This window comes from Solanum verrucosum, unplaced genomic scaffold, assembly GCF_900185275.1.
Source record: "Solanum verrucosum unplaced genomic scaffold, falcon-dt-bn FXZP01000254.1, whole genome shotgun sequence".
NCBI lineage: Eukaryota > Viridiplantae > Streptophyta > Magnoliopsida > Solanales > Solanaceae > Solanum > Solanum verrucosum.
This window is the reverse complement of record NW_026019983.1, coordinates 770,917-795,104: the sequence shown is the minus strand read 5'-3', so window position 1 is coordinate 795,104 and position 24,188 is coordinate 770,917. Positions and strand designations below refer to the sequence as shown.

General features: G+C 34.3%; 7 protein-coding genes across 7 annotated transcripts; 3 read left to right on the top strand and 4 right to left on the bottom strand.

Annotated features, from left to right (window-relative positions):
- The first annotated feature begins 431 nt into the window (after positions 1 to 431).
- On the top strand, positions 432 to 3,432 carry LOC125817832 (scarecrow-like protein 13). Its single transcript, XM_049497344.1, has 2 exons — positions 432 to 544; positions 1,596 to 3,432. The coding sequence occupies exon 2, from the start codon at positions 1,834 to 1,836 to the stop codon at positions 3,400 to 3,402; it is 1,569 nt and encodes a 522-aa protein (XP_049353301.1). The 5' UTR covers positions 432 to 544; positions 1,596 to 1,833; the 3' UTR covers positions 3,403 to 3,432.
- A 1,480-nt stretch (positions 3,433 to 4,912) lies between these two features.
- On the top strand, positions 4,913 to 6,016 carry LOC125817862 (uncharacterized). The gene is given in 4 exon segments (XM_049497369.1): positions 4,913 to 5,162; positions 5,279 to 5,416; positions 5,801 to 5,978; positions 5,980 to 6,016. Coding segments are annotated over 4 exon segments (603 nt in total).
- Positions 6,017 to 7,056: 1,040 nt separating this feature from the next.
- Positions 7,057 to 8,160, bottom strand: LOC125817861 (uncharacterized). The gene is made up of 2 exons (XM_049497368.1): positions 7,952 to 8,160; positions 7,057 to 7,246 (listed from the first exon to the last, which is right to left on the bottom strand). The coding sequence occupies exons 1-2, from the start codon at positions 8,158 to 8,160 to the stop codon at positions 7,057 to 7,059; spliced, it is 399 nt and encodes a 132-aa protein (XP_049353325.1).
- Positions 8,161 to 11,536: 3,376 nt separating this feature from the next.
- On the bottom strand, positions 11,537 to 12,699 carry LOC125817859 (uncharacterized). The gene is made up of 2 exons (XM_049497367.1): positions 12,482 to 12,699; positions 11,537 to 11,750 (listed from the first exon to the last, which is right to left on the bottom strand). The coding sequence occupies exons 1-2, from the start codon at positions 12,697 to 12,699 to the stop codon at positions 11,537 to 11,539; spliced, it is 432 nt and encodes a 143-aa protein (XP_049353324.1).
- A 3,025-nt stretch (positions 12,700 to 15,724) lies between these two features.
- On the top strand, positions 15,725 to 17,144 carry LOC125817858 (putative pumilio homolog 19). The gene is made up of 6 exons (XM_049497366.1): positions 15,725 to 15,966; positions 16,054 to 16,078; positions 16,144 to 16,224; positions 16,318 to 16,481; positions 16,725 to 16,983; positions 17,091 to 17,144. Exons 1-6 carry the CDS (start codon positions 15,725 to 15,727, stop codon positions 17,142 to 17,144), a joined length of 825 nt encoding a protein of 274 aa, XP_049353323.1.
- A 234-nt stretch (positions 17,145 to 17,378) lies between these two features.
- LOC125817887 (thymidine kinase a-like) lies at positions 17,379 to 23,290 on the bottom strand. Its single transcript, XM_049497394.1, has 4 exons — positions 22,870 to 23,290; positions 18,638 to 18,782; positions 18,034 to 18,155; positions 17,379 to 17,860 (listed from the first exon to the last, which is right to left on the bottom strand). Exons 1-4 carry the CDS (start codon positions 23,181 to 23,183, stop codon positions 17,605 to 17,607), a joined length of 837 nt encoding a protein of 278 aa, XP_049353351.1. The 5' UTR covers positions 23,184 to 23,290; the 3' UTR covers positions 17,379 to 17,604.
- Positions 20,198 to 21,827, bottom strand: LOC125817886 (pentatricopeptide repeat-containing protein At4g16470). Its single transcript, XM_049497393.1, has one exon. It carries the CDS (start codon positions 21,622 to 21,624, stop codon positions 20,314 to 20,316), a length of 1,311 nt encoding a protein of 436 aa, XP_049353350.1. The 5' UTR covers positions 21,625 to 21,827; the 3' UTR covers positions 20,198 to 20,313.
- Positions 23,291 to 24,188: the final 898 nt, after the last annotated feature.

The window sequence follows — 24,188 nt, the reverse complement described above, 5'->3', positions numbered from 1 at the left end:
TCTTGATTTTGTTTAGTTTATGGTTGATCTTGAAAGTATCTTAAGATGAATTATATTCTTCTGTTTATATGCAATTACCTTCTCTCATTTTTTTCCTTTTTTTTTGGGGTGATTAGAGTATAAAGTTGTGATTTTTATGTTGTTGGGTAAGAGATTATTTGCAATTCTTTTAGTTTTTTTTTTTAATTAGTAGAAGTTTTATTATCACATCCTAATATGAAAATATCTTTATTAGCAATTATGAATTTCAATACAAATATCAATCACCAAAATATAATGAACATGTGGACCCATTAAAATAGTTATTTTGGTCTTACATATATTAATGGAAGTGGCATTGGAGGTAGTTATTCCCAAGAAATGAGGGCATTTTATTTGTCTAATTTTCTAATGTTTTGACTATATAATAAAGGGTTTATTAGGAGTACCTAACACTTCATTCTTTGTTTTCAATAATCAACAATAGGCATCAGAGGTGCTCTTTGAACAAAAAAGTCTCAATTCATCACAAAAAAACAAATATTACATCCTCTTAATTTTCAAGGTTTGTTCTTTTTGTTTATTGTTTTTTCTTTTTCATTTTTTGGTAATTAGTACTACTAGTTTCATTAGTTAATGTTAATTCTTGATTTTGTTTAGTTTATGGTTGATCTTGAAAGTATCTTAAGATGAATTATATTCTTCTGTTTATATGCAATTACCTTCTCTCATTTTTTTCCTTTTTTTTTTTGGGTGATTAGAGTATAAAGTTGTGATTTTTATGTTGTTGGGTAAGAGATTATTTGCAATTCTTTTAGTTTTTTTTTTTTTTTTTTGTATGAAGTTTTGATGTGTATGTTGTTGGGGGCATATAACTAGTGATTTTTCTATATGTTTTATATAAAGTTAAGACATTATTTGCATTTCTTTTTTTTTCTTTTGAGTTTAGGTTAGTCTTGAGGAGTTCCTTAATTAATGCAAATTATTGACTTTGTTTAGTTTATGGTTTAAGGTTTTGGTGTTGATCTTGAAAGCATCTTAAGATGAAATTTTGAGTTTATGTATGCAGTTAATATGCAATTTCCTTATCTCCTTTTGCATAAAGTTTTGATTTTTATGTTGTGTAAGAGATTATTTACAATTCCTAATCTTCTTTTTGGGTGGGTGGGGGTATAAGTAGTGATTTTTCAATTTGTTTTGTATAAAGTTTTGATTTTTATGTTGTTGGGTAAGAAGATTTGTCTTTTGATTGTAATTTTTTTACTTTCTTTTGTGTTTGTTTTAGGTCTCTATGCTTTTTCATTTTCTTAGTTTCCTTGATTTTTCAAAAGATTGATGTATATGCTAAGTTATACCTCTAGTGAGTCAATTCTTTAGTAAATGGTTAGTTTTTCAGTTTATCAATGGCAAAATTAACCCGTGAAATCATAACCATCTATGTTTAGCTTAGGAGCATCATTTATTAGTCGTAATGTGCTTCAACTGATCAACTCTGCTTCTTTTGTTCTGTAAGTTAGCTTCTTTATGCTTTTGTAACAATCTCTTGTGATCATGACTATCACTTTTCTGAATTTTAGTTATGCCAGCATACTGATCGTGATTTTCATTCTTGGCAGGTTCTGTCAGTTGTCATTGGAGTTGCGAATCCTTCTCTAGTTCTTTCGAGTTGACATAGTCACACGATGCTGAAAGAATTGAGATGTTGTGACTACTTTTAGTCGAGAAAGATTTGCTGAGATCTAAGATAGCTTTTGTCTGCAACGGTTGCTTGACATCACTCTACTTCATCTTAGCTAGTCATTTTCCCAGAGAACACAATTGTCTGGAAGTGTCCACGGATTGTACAATCAGCAAATGCAGCAAGCTGAGCAATATTACGCCCCTTACAATGTTCTTAAGAACAGTTGTAAGGATAGTCGTAGCTCAGGGATGCAGTTCTCTTTTCAGGCACAAGACGAACAATTCTTCACTCTGGACTCGTCACCAGCTACTGACTATGTTGTCAATGATTCACCTCCTGCCTTGAGTGTGTCTTCCAACAGGAGTCCCTTCTCTCCTCAATGTTCACAGTCATACATGTCTGATCTGCATCACTCATCTGATAACACTTGTGGTTCGCCTTTGAGTGGCTGTTCAGGAATTGATGATTGTGACTTGAGACATGTGCTTCGGGAGCTGGAGAATAAATTACTGGGGCCTGAATCTGATACTGACGACAGCTGCAGTTGCTCCTTGAACGATATGGTCTCAAAACCGGCTTCCGTAACAAGGTGGAACCGAGTGTTGGACATGGCCCCTGGCTTGAACTTGAAAGAGTTGCTCGATGCCTGCGCTGAAGCAGTGTCAGATGCTGATATCTCAACTGCTGAAGCTCTTATGAGAGCTTTGGAGCAACGGGTGTCAGTGTCTGGGGAACCGATGGAACGGTTGGGTGCATACGTGTTGGAAGGGATTAGAGCACGACTACTATCATCAGGAAGCATCATATACAAAAAATTGAAGTGCAAAGAACTAACTGGCTCGGAATTATTGTCTTACATGCAAGTCATCTTTAACATGTGCCCATACTACAAATTTGCTTATATGTCTGCGAATGTCGTCATCAGAGAAGCCATGATGAATGAGAACAGAATCCATATCATTGATTTTCAGATTGCACAGGGAAGTCAGTGGATGTTCCTCCTCCACGATCTTGCTCGTCGTCCTGGTGGACCCCCATTTGTACGCATCACAGGTGTTGATGATGACGAATCAGCTTATGCTCGGGGTGGAGGTCTTCAGCTAGTAGGCGAAAGGCTAGCAGAAGTTGCCAAATCATGTGGAGTGCCTTTTGAATTCCATGGTGCTGAACTATCAGGCTGTGAGGTCCAACTAGAGAACCTTCGGGTTAAACATGGAGAAGCTCTGGCAGTAAACTTCCCTTATATGCTGCACCACATGCCAGACGAGAGTGTAAGCACTATCAATCATCGTGACCGCCTATTAAGACTAGTTAAGAGTTTATCCCCCAAAATTGTGACCTTAGTTGAACAAGAATCAAACACCAACACTGCCCCTTTCCTTCCAAGGTTCCGTGAAACTCTTGATTATTATACAGCAATGTTCGAGTCAATTGATGCAGCTCGTCCTAGGGACGACAAGGAGAGGATCAGTGCAGAGGAGCATTGTGTGGCACGAGACGTTGTGAACATAATAGCATGTGAGGGAGCTGATAGAGTGGAAAGACATGAACTTTTCGGAAAATGGAGGTTAAGACTTATGATGGCTGGATTCACCCCATGCCAATTGAGTCCATCAGTTGGTGAGACCATCAAAGACATGTTGAAAGAGTACAACCCAAATTATCGGTATGCAGAAAGCGAAGGAGCACTCTATCTTGGATGGAAAAATAGAGCTTTAGCAACTTCATCTGCTTGGAGATGACATTTTTTTTGCCCTATGATCTCGGCGTTTTATCTTTTAACCCTTTTCGTTTCTTACATACAGAGCTCGGAGTATGAAATGTTTCGTTTCTTACATACAGAGCTCGGAGTATGAAATGTTTAGGTTTTTACATACCAGCATAGGGAAGAATATAGTGAGTTTGAAATAGACTATATGTCTCAACATTTGGTTATTGTCATTTCCCTTTGTATTTGGATGCTCTTTTTTAGTTGTACATTTTTGTTACGGGTTCATATTTGGTTAACCGAAGCTTATGTACAACCACTTAAAGGCAGGAATGAAATGAATAATACGATACTTCGTGTCCTTCCTATCAAATCTTTAGTTCTCAACTACTTACTATGTGAAAAAATTGGATGTAGTAAGGTTAGAGGTTTGCATAAAACATGAATCGAACTCTAGCTCCATACATCAAAAAGAAAATATGAAGAACTTTAGTACTTTTTTTCTTATTTATAATATTTGACTCATACTTGAATAGAGCAACACGATCGTACTTGAATAGAGCAAGACGATCAATGAAGATTCATGTTTTCCACTCCTTACTTTTATGGTACAGTAAAATTTGGATGAGGACTGAGTAATTAAAGCCAAATGGATCAACATCCCTAAATTTCGAAAAAAAAATAAAACAAAATCTTTTTTCTTCCTTTTATGTACAGGTGTCAAATTCTAATTTGTAAAAATTACAAACTCTTAACCAATTACCAAAAAAGAACATTTAAAAGATTTTTATTGTATTTTATTTCTATTGAAAAAAAGCAACAGCTCAATTTCTATTCTTTGAATCTGAATTTACAAATCCTTCCCCTCAGTCACCATCAACAGAGGTAGGGATTTCAGTGAATTGATTTTTTATTTTTCATTTTTGTGGGAGTTTTTCAAATAAACAAGTAGTGTTTTTCTTTTTTTCTTTTTTCGTGATTATTGTGAAATTAAATCAATATTTTTCTTTGTTTTTTAATGGATGAAGATTTGTGTGTTATGGTTGATTAAGGACCTGAGATATATAGTTCTTGTGGACTTAAATTAAGGTAATTATGTTTGTTTGTTTTGGTTTCTCATTCAAAGTTATGATTGTGTATTGGCATTTGCATCTTTTGTATAGGGTTTATTTTATTTGAAGCTTATTGATCGTCGAGGGTCTATTATAAACAATATGTCTATCTTTATAAGTCACGTGTTATGTTGCTGTTGTTGCTTATGGAAGATATTAGCACGGTAAAAAAAAATCATAGGCTACACATAATTTGCATTTCATTTTACATCTAAATGAATTTAGAGTAAAAAGAGTGATTCTTTGATGGTACGAAAAGAGTGATTCAGTCGATATAGTAGGGTGTGCATACACTTTGCCCTCCCCAGAGCCCACCTATGAGATTACACTGGTATGTTGTTGTTCGTTATTGTCAATTTGGTTTTAATTGAAGCATACAAATTATAGTTCTGTTGCAAGACTGGATCAAAAACTTGAAGAATATTTGGTTCAATGGCTACTACTGAAGAGTTAGCTGATACTAAAGAATGGCACGTCGTAAAGAACTGGCGAATTGCACAGAAAGAGAAGGAGAGAGAACGTCGTAGAATTCGTGATAGATTGAGAAGACAAACAATGAGCAATGAGGAGAGGGAAAAACACTTAGCTAGACGTCGAAGAAACTATCAATTGAGAAGACAAAAAGTGTTGAACAATTCTTCATTTTCAACTTGTCAAAATTATGACAGTACTACTAGTGCAGGTAGTGGAGGAACTAACCGTGTATTCATTCGTGTTATGAAATTCACTCTGTTATCAATACGTTGTTCTAAAATTCTGAACGCATATAGTTTAAATCCTGGATTCATGTCGTTGCAGGATACTCTAATGAAGAAGAAAATCAAGCAATTGTCCCTGTTTCTGGACTTGGGGTTCAGTTATCTGATGCTACATTTCATCCTGAATTGTATAAATCACAACAAGAACCAGCTGATGCATCAAGTACATTGCACCAGGGTACATTTTGTATAGTTTAGATTAACAGTGGTGTTTGAAGGCGAGCCTCTACTATTATACTGGTTACGTTGCTCAGACTCTTCAAAAAATATTGACAGGTCCTCCAAAACATTTTGGAGAGTCTGAGCAACAAAAAGTATAAGTACATTTTGGAGAGTCTGAGCAACAAAAAGTATAAGTACATTTTTGGTTAGGTGGTGTCAGGACCAACTTGTTTACACCTCGACTATTCCACTTGATACCTACTATCTTCCACCAGCATATGTGTCATGTGATGCCCATGGACGTTGTCGCCTTTTTTACCTTTAAAAAACACTGGTAACACTTTTTCATTACTCCCTTTATTGAAAAGATTCATTTTTTCTTTCTTTTGTGATTGAATAGGAGTTGAAGAAATGAGGTATAAAGTACAGAGAAGTCAAAACATTATGCCATTATATCAAATAAGACATCTTGCTAGATTATTGAATTCTTTTTCAAGTAAGAATGAAGAAATTGGGACCAAGGACAGTGTGAATACAGAGAGTAAGTTTCTAACACATACTTGTCATGTCCTTTTCTTTGATTCGTTGTCTTTCTATCGCGCTGAATTTTAACTGATATTCAGGTAGATCGCGGCGAGGCATAAGGTTAATTGATGTCAAGCGTCTAGCACGAGCGCTTAATTCAAACTGAAGATTGTTTTCTCATTATATTAGCTGCATTGTTGTTGTTGGTAATAACATCAAGGATTAAACTGCAGTATCTTTTCTTGGTATATTACATTAGAATCAAATGCCAAGAGAAGTTATGTACCTCCTTTGTGAACACATAATTATTTTCTAAGGTTTGCATGCAGCCGGCCAAAGACATGAAGCAAACATCCACAACTATTTATGCTATTGCACCCAGTGATAAAGAGCTAGAATTTGCACTAAATGAATTCGACAGATAAAGAAATAAACACAAAGCTAAGATTGCATTAACCATTGGTAAGACAACTTACTACTAGAGTAGTAATCTTTACAAGTCACAAAGAGAAGTAAACTTAGTAGTAAGTTGTAAATTTATTGTTCTTCCTAAACTCTTACTTCGACCTCAATGCTCTAACTAATGTACTATCAATGAAAAAAATGAATTCTGCAGGCTTCGTTTCCACGAGTTGCCTGTTTCAGAAAATTGCAACAAAAAGAAAATCAGTACCATGCTTAAAATGGCGTTCGTAATAGGGCTAATTCAGCAAAGGAAAAAGATAAGTAAAGATAGGCCTATAAATCTCCAAGTATTCTTGATATGTCTACAACCATTAGAACAATATGGAATTTAAGCAAGAATCGTAGAGACACCAGAGAGTCGTCACCATCAAACTGACCAACACACCACATTTAGCAAACAACGCTAAGCACAGCAAGTTTCAATTTCAATACTAGTGTGTTTGTGCTTTCACGTGACTATTTCTGAAACCATGAATAATATGTATTATCTAGCAGTTAAAAGGAAAACATAACTCACAACCACACAATTCCTCTCAGTATACACATCATAAAAATACAATCTTGATAAACTAAATTGTACAGAACCGAAACAATGAAAGGCACATGAATTTTGTTATCAATGAATTGAGAGGAAGATCGAACCTGATGATGAACGTCATTGTGCTCCTACGATTTCATGATGCTTGCTAATTCAGGAAAATGCTTCTTAACTATTTCATCAACCTGCTTCGTGTATTCCTTAGTGAACGGCCCTTTAGCTATTTCAGCAAGCTCCTTCTTGTCTATTTCACAAGGCATGTACTTAGCAAGTTCAGTAACCAGATAAGCCAATTCTCTGTCTTTACGCTCAATTTCTCTATAGAATAAAGGACAAACCAGGTCAAAATGTTATTCCGACTGAAAAATGACAAAAGAAATGTCCTTCCCCGGGATCCTAATATGGCTTAGGCAATTCTCTTCCCTTTGAGCTAGCTTTTGGGATGCGAGTTAAGCCCAACATCCATTTAACAAAAACTTTAAAAAATCTAAATTAAGGAAAAAAACAGTAGAAAACACACTCAATCAACCTGTTATTTTTAATGTTGTGTAAAATTGACCTCGAGCCTGGTCTCCTTCGTATTAAAAAATATATTGCCTTCTCCTTCGTATAAATATATATATATTACAAAATATAGCTTGTGGGATGCGAGTTAGGGGCAAGGTTCATTTCTATTATTTTTTTAATGAAATTGCTTAAAATTAATGTCAAAAATTTATTTTTCGACGCATGGTCCTTCTCGGATTCGAGTTCCTCGAGTATGGAGTTACTCTTAGCCCCCAATGCCTAGCATGATTTTTGATTTAGTTGAGCTCCAATGCAGATACGTACGCGAGATGAAGAAAAAAAAAAGGCATAACACTCAAAACTTGGCCTTAAGTAGGAAATCATCTATACAAATCATCTAGACACTTCCAAAGCTTACAACTTGACGAGATACAGTGTTTAGTTGGACGAAATTGAAGTAAACCAAACATTCAACAACAAGTAGTTCACAAAAATTAATCACAGTACCTCTGAAGCCGAAGCATTTCTGTTGTGAACCTAAGATCTTTTATTGTAATGTCACGAGCATGTAGTTCATCTTCCAAAACTCGATTCTGATACCATTTTTCTAATTCAGATTCCAAGAATTGATTGTGAATACATCCACCGCAATCTGAACAAGGATGACAAGGAGGATCTCCTCCATTGCAATCTGGACAAGGGGCATGAGGAGGAGGTTTCGCCATTGTTAGGGTTTCCAAGGAACGAACTTTACCCGCAAAAATTGAAGATTTGGGTATTTATAGGTACAACTCCTACTACATTACGTACAAACAAAGTCTCCTTGTTTGATTGTGATTTCTTTTTTAACAATTATTTAAAATTTGAATTTGCAAAAATATAATTAAAAATGTGTCAAATTAATTTAAATTTTCCTTAATAAAAAATTTACTTCACTTTTTTTTTTAGCAGAGTCTTGATTAGAAAGTCTCTTTAACATGCATAAAATTAGGTATATTTGTGTTATTTTGTTATATAGTTTGGTAATTTTTATTTTGCAAATTTTACTAGATTGGTAAAATCTGTTTGTGTTGTATTGTTTAAATGTGCTCACAATTTATTTTTTTAAGCAGGATAGATAAGATTTGATATAAAGGATTTATCTGCATTTTTGTTTGTATTTTGTGTTTGTCTTTAATTTTTATCCATTGAGATAAATAACTTTTTTGCTTAGTATAAATTTATATTCTTGCATCATAATTAATGTTAATAATATAGTTTCTCAAAAAATTAATTTCCAACAAGTAAAAGGTTTTATTTTACCTACTACAAATTTCCAATGTTTCCACTTAAGGAAAATATAATTAAAACATATTATTCCTCAATAAATAATTAAGGTAGGCGGAAAATTTTAAATCCCACTCTTACTCAAACTTCAGAAAATATATTTATAAACCCAAAACAAATTCAACAGCACTGGATAAAAAAAAAAAGTTTTCATTTTCTCTCTTTGTGATAGAGAATTCAAACAAGAAATCTCTAATGGATGATGAAGATTTTCTTCTTTCTTTCCAAGATTTTGATTTAAAAGAAAATTTAACATGATGAAACTACTGATTCAAAATTTTCATCAACATTTCAATGGTCATCAACAAGTTCTTCAAATATTTGGGCTTATTATTACAAACTCAACAATGCCGCCATTCTGGTTTATTTAAAAAATTAAATGAGAATAGTCGCCACTTTATTTTTTAAGAAAAATTAAGAAAACCAATACTTTTAAAGAAAAATCAATTGAAAATATTACTTTATTTGAAAATAATTACTTTATTTGAAATTTTTGAAATTAGGATTGTATTTGGCCATACTTTTTACAAACAATATTTAAAATCTGAATATATTTTGTATGAATATGATTTAAATCTTCAATTTCTAAAAATTTGAAAAATCACCCGACTTGAGTAGCTTAACCATGTTATATATGTTCATTCGACTTGAATATTTTTTTTTGGTGGCGTGAGTTTTTTTAAAAATAGACAGAAGGATGAATCTTGCAACTTTTTGGATAACGCAAGGATGTTTATTGTTCATTTATATAATTCACTCTGTTATCAATACGTTGTTATAAAATTCTGAACGCATATAGTTTAAAACCTGGATTCATGTCGTTGCAGGATACTCTAATGAAGAAGAAAATAAAGCAATTGTCCCTGTTTCTGGACTTGGGGTTCAGTTATCTGATGCTACATTTCATCCTGAATTGTATAAATCACAACAAGAACCAGCTGATGCATCAAGTACATTGCACCAAGGTACATTTTGTACATAAAAATTTTTGGAGAGTCTGAGCGACATAAAGTATAAGTACATTTTTGGTTAGGTGGTGTCTGGACCAACTTGTTTACACCAACCTACTATCTTCCACCAGCATAGGTACCCCGATAACTCTGACTATCATGTGATGGATGCCCTTTTTACCTTTGAAAAACACTGGTATCACTATTTCATTTCTCCCTTTATTGAAAAGATTCATTTTTTTGTTCTTTTGTGATTGAATAGGAGTTGAAGAAATGAGGTATAAAGTACAGAGAAGTCAAAACATTATGCTATTATATCAAATAAGACATCTTGCTAGATTATTGAATTCTTTTTCAAGTAAGAATGAAGAAATTGGGACCAAGGACAATGTGAATACAGAGAGTAAGTTTCTAACGCATACTTGTCATGTCCTTTTCTTTGATTCGTTGTCTTTCTATCGCGCTGAATTTTAACTGATATTCAGGTAGATCGCGACGAGGCATAAGGTTAATTGATGTCAAGCGTCTAGCACGAGCGCTTAATTCAAATTGAAGATTGTTTTCTCATTATATTAGCTGCATTGTTGCTGTTGGTAATAACATTAAGGATTAAACTGCAATATCTTTTCTTTTTGTTAATGTTGATCTTTTCTTGGTGTAGTACATTAGAATCAAATGCCAAGAGAAGTTATTACATAATTATTTTTTTAGGTTTGCGTGCACTCTAGGGGCCAAAGACATGAAGCAAACATCCACAACTATTTATGCTATTGCACCCAGTGATAAGAGCTAAAATTTTCACTAAATGAATTCGACAGATAAAGAAAAAAACACACAAAGATTGCATTAACCATTGGTAAGACTACATACTAGTAGAGTAGCAGTGTTAACAAGTCACAAAGAGAAGTAAACTTAGTAGTAACCTGAACTTTTACTGCTACCTCAATGCTCTAACTAATGTACTATCAATGAAAAAAATGAATTCTGCAGGCTTCATTTCCACGAGTTGCCTGTTTCAGAAAATTGCAACAAAAAGAAAATCAGTACCATGCTTAAAATGGCGTTCGTAATAGGGTTAATTCAGCAAAGGAAAAAGATAAGTAAAGATAGGCCTATGTATGCATTAAACCAAGTTACCAACAACAAATATCAAAAATCTCCCAAGTATTCTTGATATGTTTACAACCATTAGAACAAATATGGAATTTAACTATTTAAGCAAGAATCGTAGAGACACCAGAGAGTCGTCACCATCAAACTGACGAACACCTAAACCAACAAACCACATTTAGCGAACAATGTTAAGCACATCAAGTTTCTATTTCAGCTGATTTAATGAACTCCGAAAACAAAAATACACTTTTTTAAGAGGAAGGGAACTGAACGCCTTAGTTTCAATAGAGAAACTAGAGAGTCATCACCATGAAAACTGACCAAACATTCAAAGGAAGTTTTCAATCCGACCCATTAGACACAACAGTTAAAAAACAAGTAACTATCCAATTTGACCTATTAGATATGGGTTATATAACTGACTTTTAAAGATGGATCAACTATGAATATTATCCACTAAAATTTTGGAAAACTAGATATCCAGATGCATAATATAAATATCCATTTGTGTGTTTGTGCTCTCACGTGACTATTTCTGAAACTATGAAGGAAAACATAACTCACAACCACATAATTCCTCTCAGTATACACATCATAAAAATACAATTTTGATAACAAAAATTGTACAGAACGGAAACAATGAAAGGCACATGAATTTTGTTATCAATGAATTGAGAGGAGATCGAACCTGATGATGAACATCATTGTGCTCCTACGATTTCATGATGGCTGCTGCTATTTCAGGAAAATGCTTCTTAACTATTTCCTGAACCTGCTTCCCGTTTTCCTTAGAACAGGTTCTCTTAGCTATTTCAGCAAGCTCCTTCTTATCTATTTCACAAGGCACGTTCTTAGCAAATTCAATAACCAGATAAGCCCATTCTTTGTCTTGACGCTCAATTTCTCTGTCTAGACGCTCAATTTCTCTATAGAATAATGATAGGGACAAACCAGGTCAAAATGTTATTCCGACTTAAAAATGACAAAAGAAATGTCCTGCATAGAACTAGTACAAGATCCCGAAGATCCATTGCTTAGGAATTCTCTTCCCTTTGAGCTAGCTTTTGGGATGCGAGTTAGGCCCAACATCCATTTAACAAAAACTTTAAAAAAATCTAAATTAAGGAAAGAACAGTAGAAAACGCGGTCAATCAACCTGTTATGTCTTTTTTGTATATTAAAATATATTACAAAATTTAACTTTTGGGATGCGAGTTAGGACGAACGTCCATTTAACAAAAACATAAAAAAATCCAAATTAAGAAAAGAAGCAGTAGAAAACGCACTCAATCCACTGTTATTTTTTTTAATGAAATTGCGTTAAATTGATGTCAAAAATTTATTTTTCGGGCGCATGGTCCTTCTCAGATTCGAGTTCCTCGAGTAAGTTGTTACTCTTTGCCCCCAATGCCTACTGCCTAGCATGATTTTTGATTTAGTTGAGCTCCAATGCAGATACGTACACGAGATGAAGAAAAAAAAAAGGCATAACACTCAAAACTTGGCCTTAAGTAGGAAATCATCTATACAACTCAACTTGTTAATAATCATCTAGACACTTCCAAAGCTTACAACTTGACGAGATACAGTGTTTAGTTGGACGAAATTGAAGTAAACCATTCAACAACAAGGAATTCACAAAAATTAATCACAGTACCTCTGAAGCCGAAGCATTTCTGTTGTGAACCTAAGATCTTTTATTGTAATGTCACGAGCATGTAGTTCATCTTCCAAATCTCGATTCTGATACCATTTTTCTAATTCAGATTCCAAGAATTGATTGTGAATACATCCACCGCAATCTGAACAAGGATGACAAGGAGGATCTCCTCCATTGCAATCTGGACAAGGGGCATGAGGAGGAGGTTTCGCCATTGTTAGGGTTTCCAAGGAACGAACTTTACCCGCAAAAATTGAAGATTTGGGTATTTATAGGTGCAACTCCTACTACATTACGTACAAACAAAGTCACCTTGTTTGATTGTGATTTCTTTTTAACATTTATTTAAAATTTGAATTTACTAAAATATAATTAAAATTGTGTCAAATTGTTTTAAATTTTCCTAAATAAAATACTAGTTATATACGATTGAAACAAATAGAAAAAAATTATTTCACTTTTTTTAGAAGAGATTTTATTAGAAACAGTCTCTTTAATATGCATAAAATTAGGTATATTGTTATACCTAATTTTATATAGTTTGGTAAATTTTATTTTGCAAATTTACTATACGGGCAAAATCTGTTTGTGTTGTATTGTTTAAATGTGCTCACAATTTTCTTTTTTTAAGCCGGATAGATACGATTTGATACAAAAGATTTATCTGCATTTTTATTTGTATTTTGTGTTTGTCTTTAATTTTTATTACATTGAGATAAATAAATTTTTTGCTTGGTATAAATTTAAATTCTTGTATCATAATTAATGTTAATAATATAGTTCCTCAAAAATTTAATTTCCAACAAGTAAAAAGTTTTATTTTACCTCGAATTGATTACAAATTTCCAATGTTTCCATTTTAGGAAAATATTAGTAATAAAAATAACAAAAAAATGTAAAATATATTATTCCTCAATAAATAATTAAGGTAGGTGGAAAATTTTCAATTCCACTCTTAAACTTTAGAAAATACATTTATAGTACTTCCTATAAAGCCAAAACAAGTTCAATAGCACTTGATAAAAAAAAAGTTTTCATTTTCTCTCTTTGTGATAGAGAATTAAAACAAGAAATCTCCAAGGGATGATGAAGATTTTCTTCTTTATTTTCAAGATTTTAATTTGGAAGAAAATTTAAGATGAAACTACTCATTTAAAATTTTCATCAACATTTCAATGGCCATCAACAAGTTCTTCAAATATTTGGGCTTATTATTACAAACTCAACAATGCAAGAAAGTATAAAGTTCACAACATTATGAAATTTTCTTTCAACCCTCGCAATCCACTCTACTTGGGCGTGACATCAATGGGCTCCTCATCACGTTCATCGTTACTTTCTTTAGTGGTCAAAGTTGGTTAGTGAGATGTTAGCGCTTCGCTTGGTGTAGGATCGAGCATTGTTGTGCTTCTTTCCACCATCCGGCCTGACATTGGTGGTGCTAGCAGCGTTGATCTCTCCCTCGTATACCACATTGTCACGGATTTAGCTTCTACTAACGCTCCTTGCAGCACAAGAAAGTCATTGCTTTACAACTTGCTTGGTTCTTGCTTGGTTGAGTTACAAATGGTTGTCCCATCTATTTATACTGCACACCTAGGGGTCAAAGTGTAAGGAAAAAAAAATCTATACAAGTCCCTACTTATTTACAATTTAGAGCACGTTTGGATTGACTTAAAAAAAGTAGCTTTAAAGTCAAAAATAAAAAGTCAAACTGAAATGACTTTTAAGTCAAAATTAAAAATTAAAAGTCAATCTGAAATGACTTTTAAGTCAAAAAATAAAAAGCATGGGAGATCTACTTTTGATTTTTGACTTATTTTAAGTCGTTTTGATTTATTTTAAGTTATTTTTTATATTTGTCAAACATTTCCAAAAATTAAAAATTGACTTAAAAGTAGGTTTGACCAACTTTGAAGTCAATCCAAACACCCTGAGTCTCTCTTCTAGAAATCTTTAAAGTCTTCTAAGATATATTCTAAGGTATTCTAGGGATTCTAGAGTCTTATGCAAACCTCTCCACAACTCTAGTTTCTTCCCCCTCTCATGACATTTGGCTACAAATTATGAAAATGGATGTATATCTTTAGATATTTGCATCTATCATATATATCAATAACCTTCTCAGAAAGGAACTACTTGAAAAAATTATAAACCAGTCAGGTTACTTTGCCCGTGATCATGGGGTAAGTAATAGCATATAGTTTCCATCCTCCATTGCAAATCATCTCGTATTTGCCCTTTGACTTTAACTAAGGTCCGGAATGGACTTGTGTAGATTCTAGCTATCAAAATACTTCCAGAAAAAATGTCCAACTTTTTAAGATAGTAGAGGTCAATATTTTATTGCTTTCCTCTTCTTCTTTTTTGCTATTGTTGGTTGGTTTCTGGTTTCTGGTTTATGTTTAAGAATATGTGTGTGTTCTTGTTAGGAACTATGTTGTGCAACATATTCTTATAAACTCAGGGACATAGAGATAACTTTATGTTATTTTTGTTTCAATTAGTACTTTCTTGTTTCAAGATTGACGTCTTTACGTATAAAGTTTACAACTTTATGTTAATTTTTCATTGAATTAGTATTTCTTGCCAATATGCTCAAGATTTCTTTAAGTATAAAGCTATGTTGTTCCGACTCTTCAAAAATGTGTGATTGGTCGGATTCTCTTCCAAAAGTATTTTTGGAGTGTTCGAGTAATGTATAAAGTTCATAACTTTATGTTATTTTTGTTTCAATTAGTACTTTCTTGCTTCAAGATTGACGTCTTTAAGTATAAAGTTTACAACTTTATGTTATTTTTTAATTGAATTAGTATTTCTTGCCAATATGTTCAAGATTTATTTAAGTATAAAGCTATGTTGTTCATGTGTGACGGGTCGGATTCTCCTCCAAAAGTATTTTTGGAGAGTTCGAGTAATGTATAAAGTTCATAACTTTATGTTATTTTTGTTTCAATTAGTACTTTCTTGCCAATATATTCAAGATTTCTTGGTTTTCTTGGAATTTTTTGCATATCGGATCATGCAGATATGAGAAAAAGTGTCAATTATGAACATGGATCTTCCTCAACATATCATCCAATTAATCAATCTAATCTTGGCCAAAATTTGAGCAACAAAATGTTGAGTAACAGCTGCATTGGAGTTCAAGGTTCTGCACATTACAATAGGCCTCCATTAGATCATAACAATTGGAGTAGGGAGTGTTTGAGTTACTTGTCGAATCAGAGTGTAGTCAAAATGGCTAGAAATCCCAAAGACTCACGATTATTGCAAAAGATTCTTGAGCTGAATAACTATGACCACATGCAAAAGATTCTTGAGGTTCTTAGTTCTATTTATGAAGTGATGATATGTGAATCTGGACATGCTCTCTTTGTAAAACTTGTTGAGTTCTGCAACAACCAACAGTTGCACCTAATTCTCAGTACATTTCAGTTTCATATGGATTTGTTTCTACAAACAGCTTTTACAAAGAATGGGTGAGTAGAGTTTTATTTTAAGTACTTGAAAACTTTTTATCCTTCTGAATGTTGACTTAGCATTTTTTTTATCTTTTGATTTGACAGTTCAATGTCGATTGAAATGCTAATTGTAAGCCTAAAAGAGAAGCCATCATATCATTGGCCAAAATGTGCTCCAAAATTGTGTCTTTGAAGTTATTTGCACTGATGACTCATCGAGTAGAAAGACCCATTGTTGAAAAGTGTTTCCGTGTGTTAAATGAGAAGCAGAATGAGGTAAAATTATTACAAATTTTGGTTGTTTTTCATATCTTTTAGCAATAAGGTATAGTGAATGCTCACTTATTGAATTTGCTAAATGATTTTCAGGTTCTGTATCGGGTTATTAGTTATTTCAGAGATTTGGCTACAAATGTGAATGGATGTTGTATATCTTTGGATGTTTGCATTGATCATATCACTAACCCTCTCAGAAAGGAACTACTGGAACGAATTGTAAACCAGTCAGCTTACTTTGCTCATGATCCTTCGCGGTAAGTAATAACATATACCAGTTTCCACCATCTATTGCCAATCATCTCGTATTTGCACTTTGACTTTAACTAAGGTCCAGTATGGACTTATGTGGATTCCAACTATCAAAATACTTCCAAAAAAAATGTCTAAGATAGTAGAGGTCAATGTTTTATTGCTTTCCTCTTCTTCTTTTTTTTGCAATTGTTGGTTGACTTCTGGTTTCTAGTTTATGTTTAAGAATATGTGTATGTTCTTGTTAGGAACTATGTTGTGCAGCATATTCTTAAACTCGGGGACATAGAGATTTCAAATAAGGTGTGCCTTCAACTTGAGAAGGAGTACATTCAACTAGCCTTCAAAAGAACTGGTAACCGTGTTTTTGGAAAATGCTTAGAGTCATCAAAAGTTGAAACAATTTCAGTAGTTGATGTTCTTCTAACGGATGCAAAAGCAATAGCTCGACTTGCCAAACATTTTTATGGCAGTTATGTGATTCGGAAAGCGTTGCAATACACAAAGGTATCATGTCCTTTAATAACCTCTCTATAACAACGTTGTTTGTGGGGATATTTTTTGGCTGCTATAGCAAAATATTGTTAACGATTTATCAGTGTCTATATTGACAGGTGCATGGACAGGAAGTGCGCCATCAAGATCTAGTAAGTTTTAAAGGCACATAGCTCGGATCTTGTTGACACCAAACCTGGGAAACATGTGATCTCAACGATCAACTATCTTGTTACTTGAGACACTTTGTACTTTGTAGATTCAAGACATCTTTGTTTTTTTACATTTGGGATATTTCTATAGTTTGTGTTTGAGGCAAGAATTTTATTCCTTAGGATTCAGAAGTGTATTCATTACTTAAGGAAATCAAATATGCTAGAATAATCATAGACTAACACCATTTCATCTTCATCACTCTGAGGAAGCAACTAGCCCCAAAATATGACTTGAAAGTACAATAGTATTTTTCTTTTACAACTATGGTGTTCGAGCCAACTTGCTCGCACCTCGATAATTCTACTAGAGACCTTCCACCGGCAGAAAGGCTTGGCCAGTTGACAGACTTGGAACTTGGAAGTACAATAGTTGGTTAATATTTCTAAGACAATGGCCTATGTACTTAGAGCTGAGACATTACAAAATAGAGCTGCATTCAACTTTCTGAGACTCCAGAACACTTCTAGCAGCCTCTTTGACTACTTGTCCACTCACATAATGCTTGCGGCAGACGGGCATATATACTTCTGCTCCTGCAATCAACTCCGTTCTCGTCTCCTCTGTCTTCCTCAAGGTGAAAGAAGCACGTTCACCACAAAGTTCACATCGGGCAGTAAGTTTGGTCACGGAATCAGCAATTGGTATAACGTCAAGGACTGAACCAAAGCTCCTTCTGTAAAATCCAAAATATGATCCAATACAGATCAGTACACAAGTTTTTGCAACAGAGAATCACATTCAGTACATAAGAAATATTCGGAAGAATAAGCAGACTATCTCTTTCTCACAAAAAAGGTATCAATTATTAGTACATTAGAGCGCACGGAGACTAAACGGAAGTAGTACCTTAGATAGTCACCATCTAACCCAGCAACTATCACAATCTTGCCATCATGATCAGCAACTTCCTTGCAGAAATCATATAGATCCTCAAAAAACTGAGCTTCGTCAATGCCAATGACCTCTAACTGAAACCACGTAACAGTCACAAAAACAGGTAGTCACATATAGAAAGAAAAATGAGTAATGATGAAAGTCATAATACAGTATTGTTACATACTAGCAAAGAAAGTTCAGTAACAAACTTACAAAAGAGTGCATACTAGCTAAGAAAGTTTAGTGACCAACTTACAAAAGAGTGCATACTAGCAAACAAAGTTCAGTGACCAACTTACAAAAGAGTGCTTCATGATTATATCATTTCCCCTCACAACTAGGGGTAGATTTGGACGGGTGGATCCCCTAACTTCTCAAGAATTAAAATTTAATCCGTCAAATTTAAAAGTTTCAGAAGAACGCACTCAAAAATAGACTTTTTTGCCCTATATTTGAAGCATACTTTCTGTTGCTAACACAGCTAGGCTGCTAGCACCCTGACCATGTGTGGAGAAGGTCCTATGACAGTCGTCTAATATATTCACATGTCAATAGCTTCCCATTGAAGTGTTACCTTACTGTATGCTTCAGGACCACATCTCTGTTTGAATGATGATAGATTAGCTAAAGGCCAGCATGGTAATCTGTCTCCATCATGTGTCACAATGGAATCCAACCCATATCTTGTATCCTTGTCTGACTTTAAAATTGCTACACTTCTGCAGAGAGGGGAAATAGCACAAAAGCTAAATCAGACAATGATATGAGAACATCAGGAAGCCTTAAATATCTATCAAGATCATCAAAGTTCAAGCAGCACTTCAAAACTCAGAAGTTAGCATCTTTGTGAATCCAAATTATATGTCCATAATTATATTATCAAACTTTTGATATCTTCAAGGTAATTAGTAACTTAGTAAATTTTGATGTAAAGAATCATAGGAACAATCTCAGAAGTCAGAAAAAAATGTATTATATGGTTATCCACACAAGATAGGACCAATCTCCTTCGGAATGATACCATCAATTGAACAAAAGGAAACAGAATATGCTGGTTTTACTTCTCTGCGCGGCTGGCTACACGATATTGATCCGTACACAAACTGCAGTTCAACTGGGAAGGAACTGAAGGCTCAAGTTTATTTTCGTGTTCAACAGGATGCATTAGAAAGGACAACAAAAGTATGCAGTGAAGATAGAGGCCATGCAAACTGCAACTGCAACTAAAATAAGGATTGCATAGTCTAACACAAATAAGTAAACCGTTAAAGGACTTGTTTATCCTGATTTATCCGACAAGTAGTTATTAATATTTCCACTATATGAAGACATAAATTTCCACCCACTTTTTTATGCTTGTTCACACAATTGCAGCTCTTGATGTGCCAGGTAGATGGAATTATGTCAGTTCCAGAGTAACATTCATAGGTTGGTAAAGATTCTAAAATCTTTTCAAACACTATCAACACTTACAAATGAATTGCCTAAATGTATTTTGGCAACAGCATAGAATGATCTGCTTAACCACCAGACATAGCAATATAGCATAAGATAATAAATACAAATAGATTTCCTAGAATGCCCAAAATTCATCAATCCGTGGCAGCATTGGTTAGTACATAGTATCGTAGAAGAAATAAACTCATTTGCTATAGGTTCTGTCCATTCAAATTATGATGTGGTATGGCTTTTTAAGCATTTTATTGGAAACTACTCAACTCCGCTGTTACTGCAATATAGTAAAAGATGACCTTAAGAGTATATTTTCAATGGTAAACTTATTTTATTAAGAATCACATCCAATAAACCGAGGCCATCACATTACTTGGTAATAAGGCAATTTATCTGTTTGTTCACATACATGTTCCTCATAGAGGCAAATAGCAAGCCCCTGCTTGCCAAACTAACAGTTGAAACTGTGGGGAGATCACAATCCAATTTTTGCATTCAAAGGCAAATGGCATCTCCACAGAAGATTTCTGTCAAAGGATCACAAATTCCAGGAAAGCATGGCTTGTGTCTGGAAAGTGCATTCCCGACTTGTAGCACAAAGGCAGAAGCCTGTTTCTCTTTCTATGTTTGAATGTTAGTGTTTCCACTTTTATAGCTTAAAAGGATACGAGCATACAGTGTGACATGCATGGCACTTTTCGAGATACAGCAAATTGCCCGTTTAATAAGACTCTTTGCAGCTAAGTGGCTGAGGATTCAATCAAATGTTCATCCTATATTGTTGTTTGTCCTTTCTCTTTAACTCAGTATATCTTGAACATCGCCAGCGTCTTTTAAGATACCTGCCATATCTTTGACCAATTTATATATCTCAGCAGTCTGTTCATGAGCATTATGTTCCATAAAGAAGAAATGTGCTTGTCTTTGAACCTCAATCATACTATAACCAGGCTCCTTTTTCACCCCCGAGTCTTTCATCAGTCTCCTTATCTCCGCAACATTGTTCCACAAACCAAAAGAAGCATAAGCATTAGACAAGACAACATATTTGCCTGCATTCTCAGGCTCCAAGTCGAAGAAATTTCTAGCAGCAAGTTTTACCATCTCGATATCACCATGAATCTTACAAGCCCCAAGTAAAGCTCCCCATAGTACTGGGTGCTCCTCACAACGTGAGTTTTTGACAAACTCATGAGCCTCTTGTAATCTTCCAGCACGGCCTAGAAGATCCACAATAGCTGCATAGTGCTTTCCTCTCGGTTGAAGCCCATAATCTCTCATCATAGATGAAAAGTACTCCTTACCTCTATCTACCAGACCTCCATGGCTACAAGCAGAAAGAACTGCAAGAAACGTAACATGGTTTGGCCTATATCCTTCATCTATCATCCTATGAAATGATTCCAGAACATCTTTTATTCTTCCATTTTGTCCATACCCTGATATCAGAGCAGTCCATGTTATCACATTCCTTTCCAAGGACTTACTAAACACGAGATAGCCATCAGATGGAGAACTACACTTGAAATACATGTCCATAAGCGCACTATTAACTACAATATTTCCACTAATTTGGCTTTTAATCAACAAAGCATGTGCTTGCTTGCCCTGCTCCAGGACAGCTAAAGAGGCACAGGCTCTAAAGACTGATGAAAAGGTATACTGATCTGGAAGTACATCTCTCTGTTTCATATCATGGTACAGACTCAGGCCTACTTCCTCCATGCCCTTCTGCACATGCCCAGCAATCATAGCGTTCCACGAAACCAAGCTTTTAAATTGTAACTTATCAAATATAATGTGTGATGTATCCAAGTCTCCTGCTTTTGCATACAAAATTAACAACTTAACAGTCAGATATTCATTTGGAACAAAGCCGACAGTAATCATTTGCCAATGGACTCTTTTCCCTTTCTTATACGCTTGGCGGAAAATGCACTCTTGCAAAACAAGGGAATAAGTTTCTGCCTCCACCTGTACACCAGAGCGGCACAATATTCCAACTGCTTCAGCCACCCTTCCTGAGAAACAGAGACCTTTTATTGTCTCATCCAAATAGAGGGAATTCTTTACGCCATTGGCCTGAAAACTGGGAATATTACCAATCATGATTTCAATTCAAATGTCATCAGAATAACATGGTCCAACTTTTACTTCCTCTACATGAGCAAGCCAAAGAGCATGGAGATTTCAACACCCCAGGGAAGAAAGGAAAGGAAACAGAAAAAAACCGATTCAAGAACAACAGAATTCAGAAGAAAGGCACAATCATTCAATGAGAAAGATGAAAGGTTGAGTAACAAGAAAAATTCCTAAACTTTTAACAATTAGAACTGCAGAGAAACCAAGTCTAAATAGCAAAAAGGACACTTGGTGCCTTGGAGCAATTGAACTTAGTGCTGCAACAACTTGGTTTTTCTTTTAACAAGTACCAACAAGTTGCTTATTTGAACGCCAATTGTGAAATCGAACTAAGAAAAGAGCACCCTCACTGGAGATGATATAAATGACTAAGTCGGGACTCTCACGTTGAACTCTTGCCCAACCACGTTCTTAAACTCATGAAAGATATCTTTACAGCTATATTCAACCAAATAAACCATCACCCAGAAAGTTGGTCTTCGATAAAAATAGCACAATATGGCAACACGCTGCTGAAAAGATGATTTGTTATGTTACTGAATACCGTACCATTCTCTCCCTGCCACTATTAAGCTTATTGACCAAAACAAATTCTGAGGCAAGAAAAAAACACTTACAATCATTGGACTCAATGCATCATCTTCCATGTTTCATTTCAAGGTCTATATAGAGCATCAAAGTCTTGAGATTTAGCCAAAAGTCCTACTTATATAAGTTCTACAAAGCTTGTGTGAGGTATAAGACACTATAAAGTAAGTAGCAAAGTAGATAATCCTCATGAGAGGAAACCAAACAGATACCGATTTATTTATAGGATGGCCCAAAATAACAGCTGAGGCACACTTTCTACTCCAACATCATACCCCGTGTAAATCCCACAAGCGGAGTATGGGTAAGGTAGAGTGTACGCTGACCTTACCCCTACCCCCAAGTTGTTCACGATAGACCTTTGGCTTAAAAGAACAGTAACAGCATCGAAATAATGTGAAATGGAAAACAGTACACAACATACCGAAGAAAGAACAGCAGCAACAATGAAATAAAGCGATAACTAAGCACAAACAAACACAGGTGAAAACCAAAATCGAAGAACAAGAAACTACCAGAAAATATTTCTACTCCAACAGGTGAATAGTTTAAAAAGATTTGAACTTTAAATATGCACAACACTTCATTACACAACCAAATGAGAAACAGATTGAGAAAACTAACCTGCCATTGCTTCTTTCAGACTTAATCCTCTTCAAAAGAGTAGTAGTTTTACCAGCAAACATAGGACCCACAATCACATGAACCTCACCAGAACCAGAACTCGAACCCGATGCCTCACTATTCAAGACCCGAATTTGATTATGGTTTTGCACAGTAGAACACCTAAAGGAAGAAACTTTACTCATGGGGTTCATTGTTTGAGCAGAATTAAGGTTCTTGAAAGTACTAAGAACCCCATATCTCCTGCATACAAACATGGTAGGTCTTGAAAGTACTGGGGAAAGGAGTGACTTCATTCTTGATAATGGTAACATAAAAATTGATTCTTTTGGGCTTTTTGGGCAGAAATTCTTCAAAATTTAATCACATAGAGACTATTTGTAGGTATGATTTCATGGGAAATTGAGTCCAAATGATGATAAGAGTATATGAGATGAGAAAAGGGGGCAAGGTTTTAAGGGTTTTAGGTTCTTGGAGGGAAGATGGAACCAACAAGGATGCAAAATACAACTTACCTACCAAATATTTTATCCGGATCAGTTTTCGCGTAACTCGATTTGAGAGATATATGTGAGCTCCTACTAGTAACTAGAGGTACCAAACTTACCTACCAATTCTATATTGTAAAATGGTGGATTTTGTATTTTGATTATACATTAGCTAAATTTAATATGATCATTATTTTGATGATTGTTTTTATCAACCATATTATAATATTAATTAAGAAAAATTTTTATTTGTTACCAATCATAATAAGCAACTAGCAAATTGGATTGTTTATCATAAAAAGATGTAATATTCGCGACTCCAAAATAGAAAATTAGGAATTTCTTGATCGCAAGACACTCCTCCACTCAATAGTGTCACAAGTTAATATTGATTATTGATGATAATGGAATGAAATAATTAATGAAATAATATTGTATAATAAGCGTTTTTTTTTCTCTATATGAAAGCACGTTGAATCAAAATACCTAACTATGTTAATGGCAAATAGTAATAGGTCGTAGAGCTTTGATTTAATGATAAAATCACAACACGTGATGTGCAGATTAAGTGTACGTCACATATTGGATTCGAACTCTATCTTATAGGTTTAGTTCAATCAACAAAAAGAAAACGAGCATGATGTCTTAAACTATGAAATAGAAATATATAAAATAATAAAAACTATAAAGAATATGTATTTATACTAATTTTGATAAATACATATAATACATATTCGAGTAGTAAATATATGCAAACTTTATTTTTAACTTTAAATATAAAAATATTATTTTTTGATAGACTCTCGAGTCTCGACTAGTGAGATTATGATC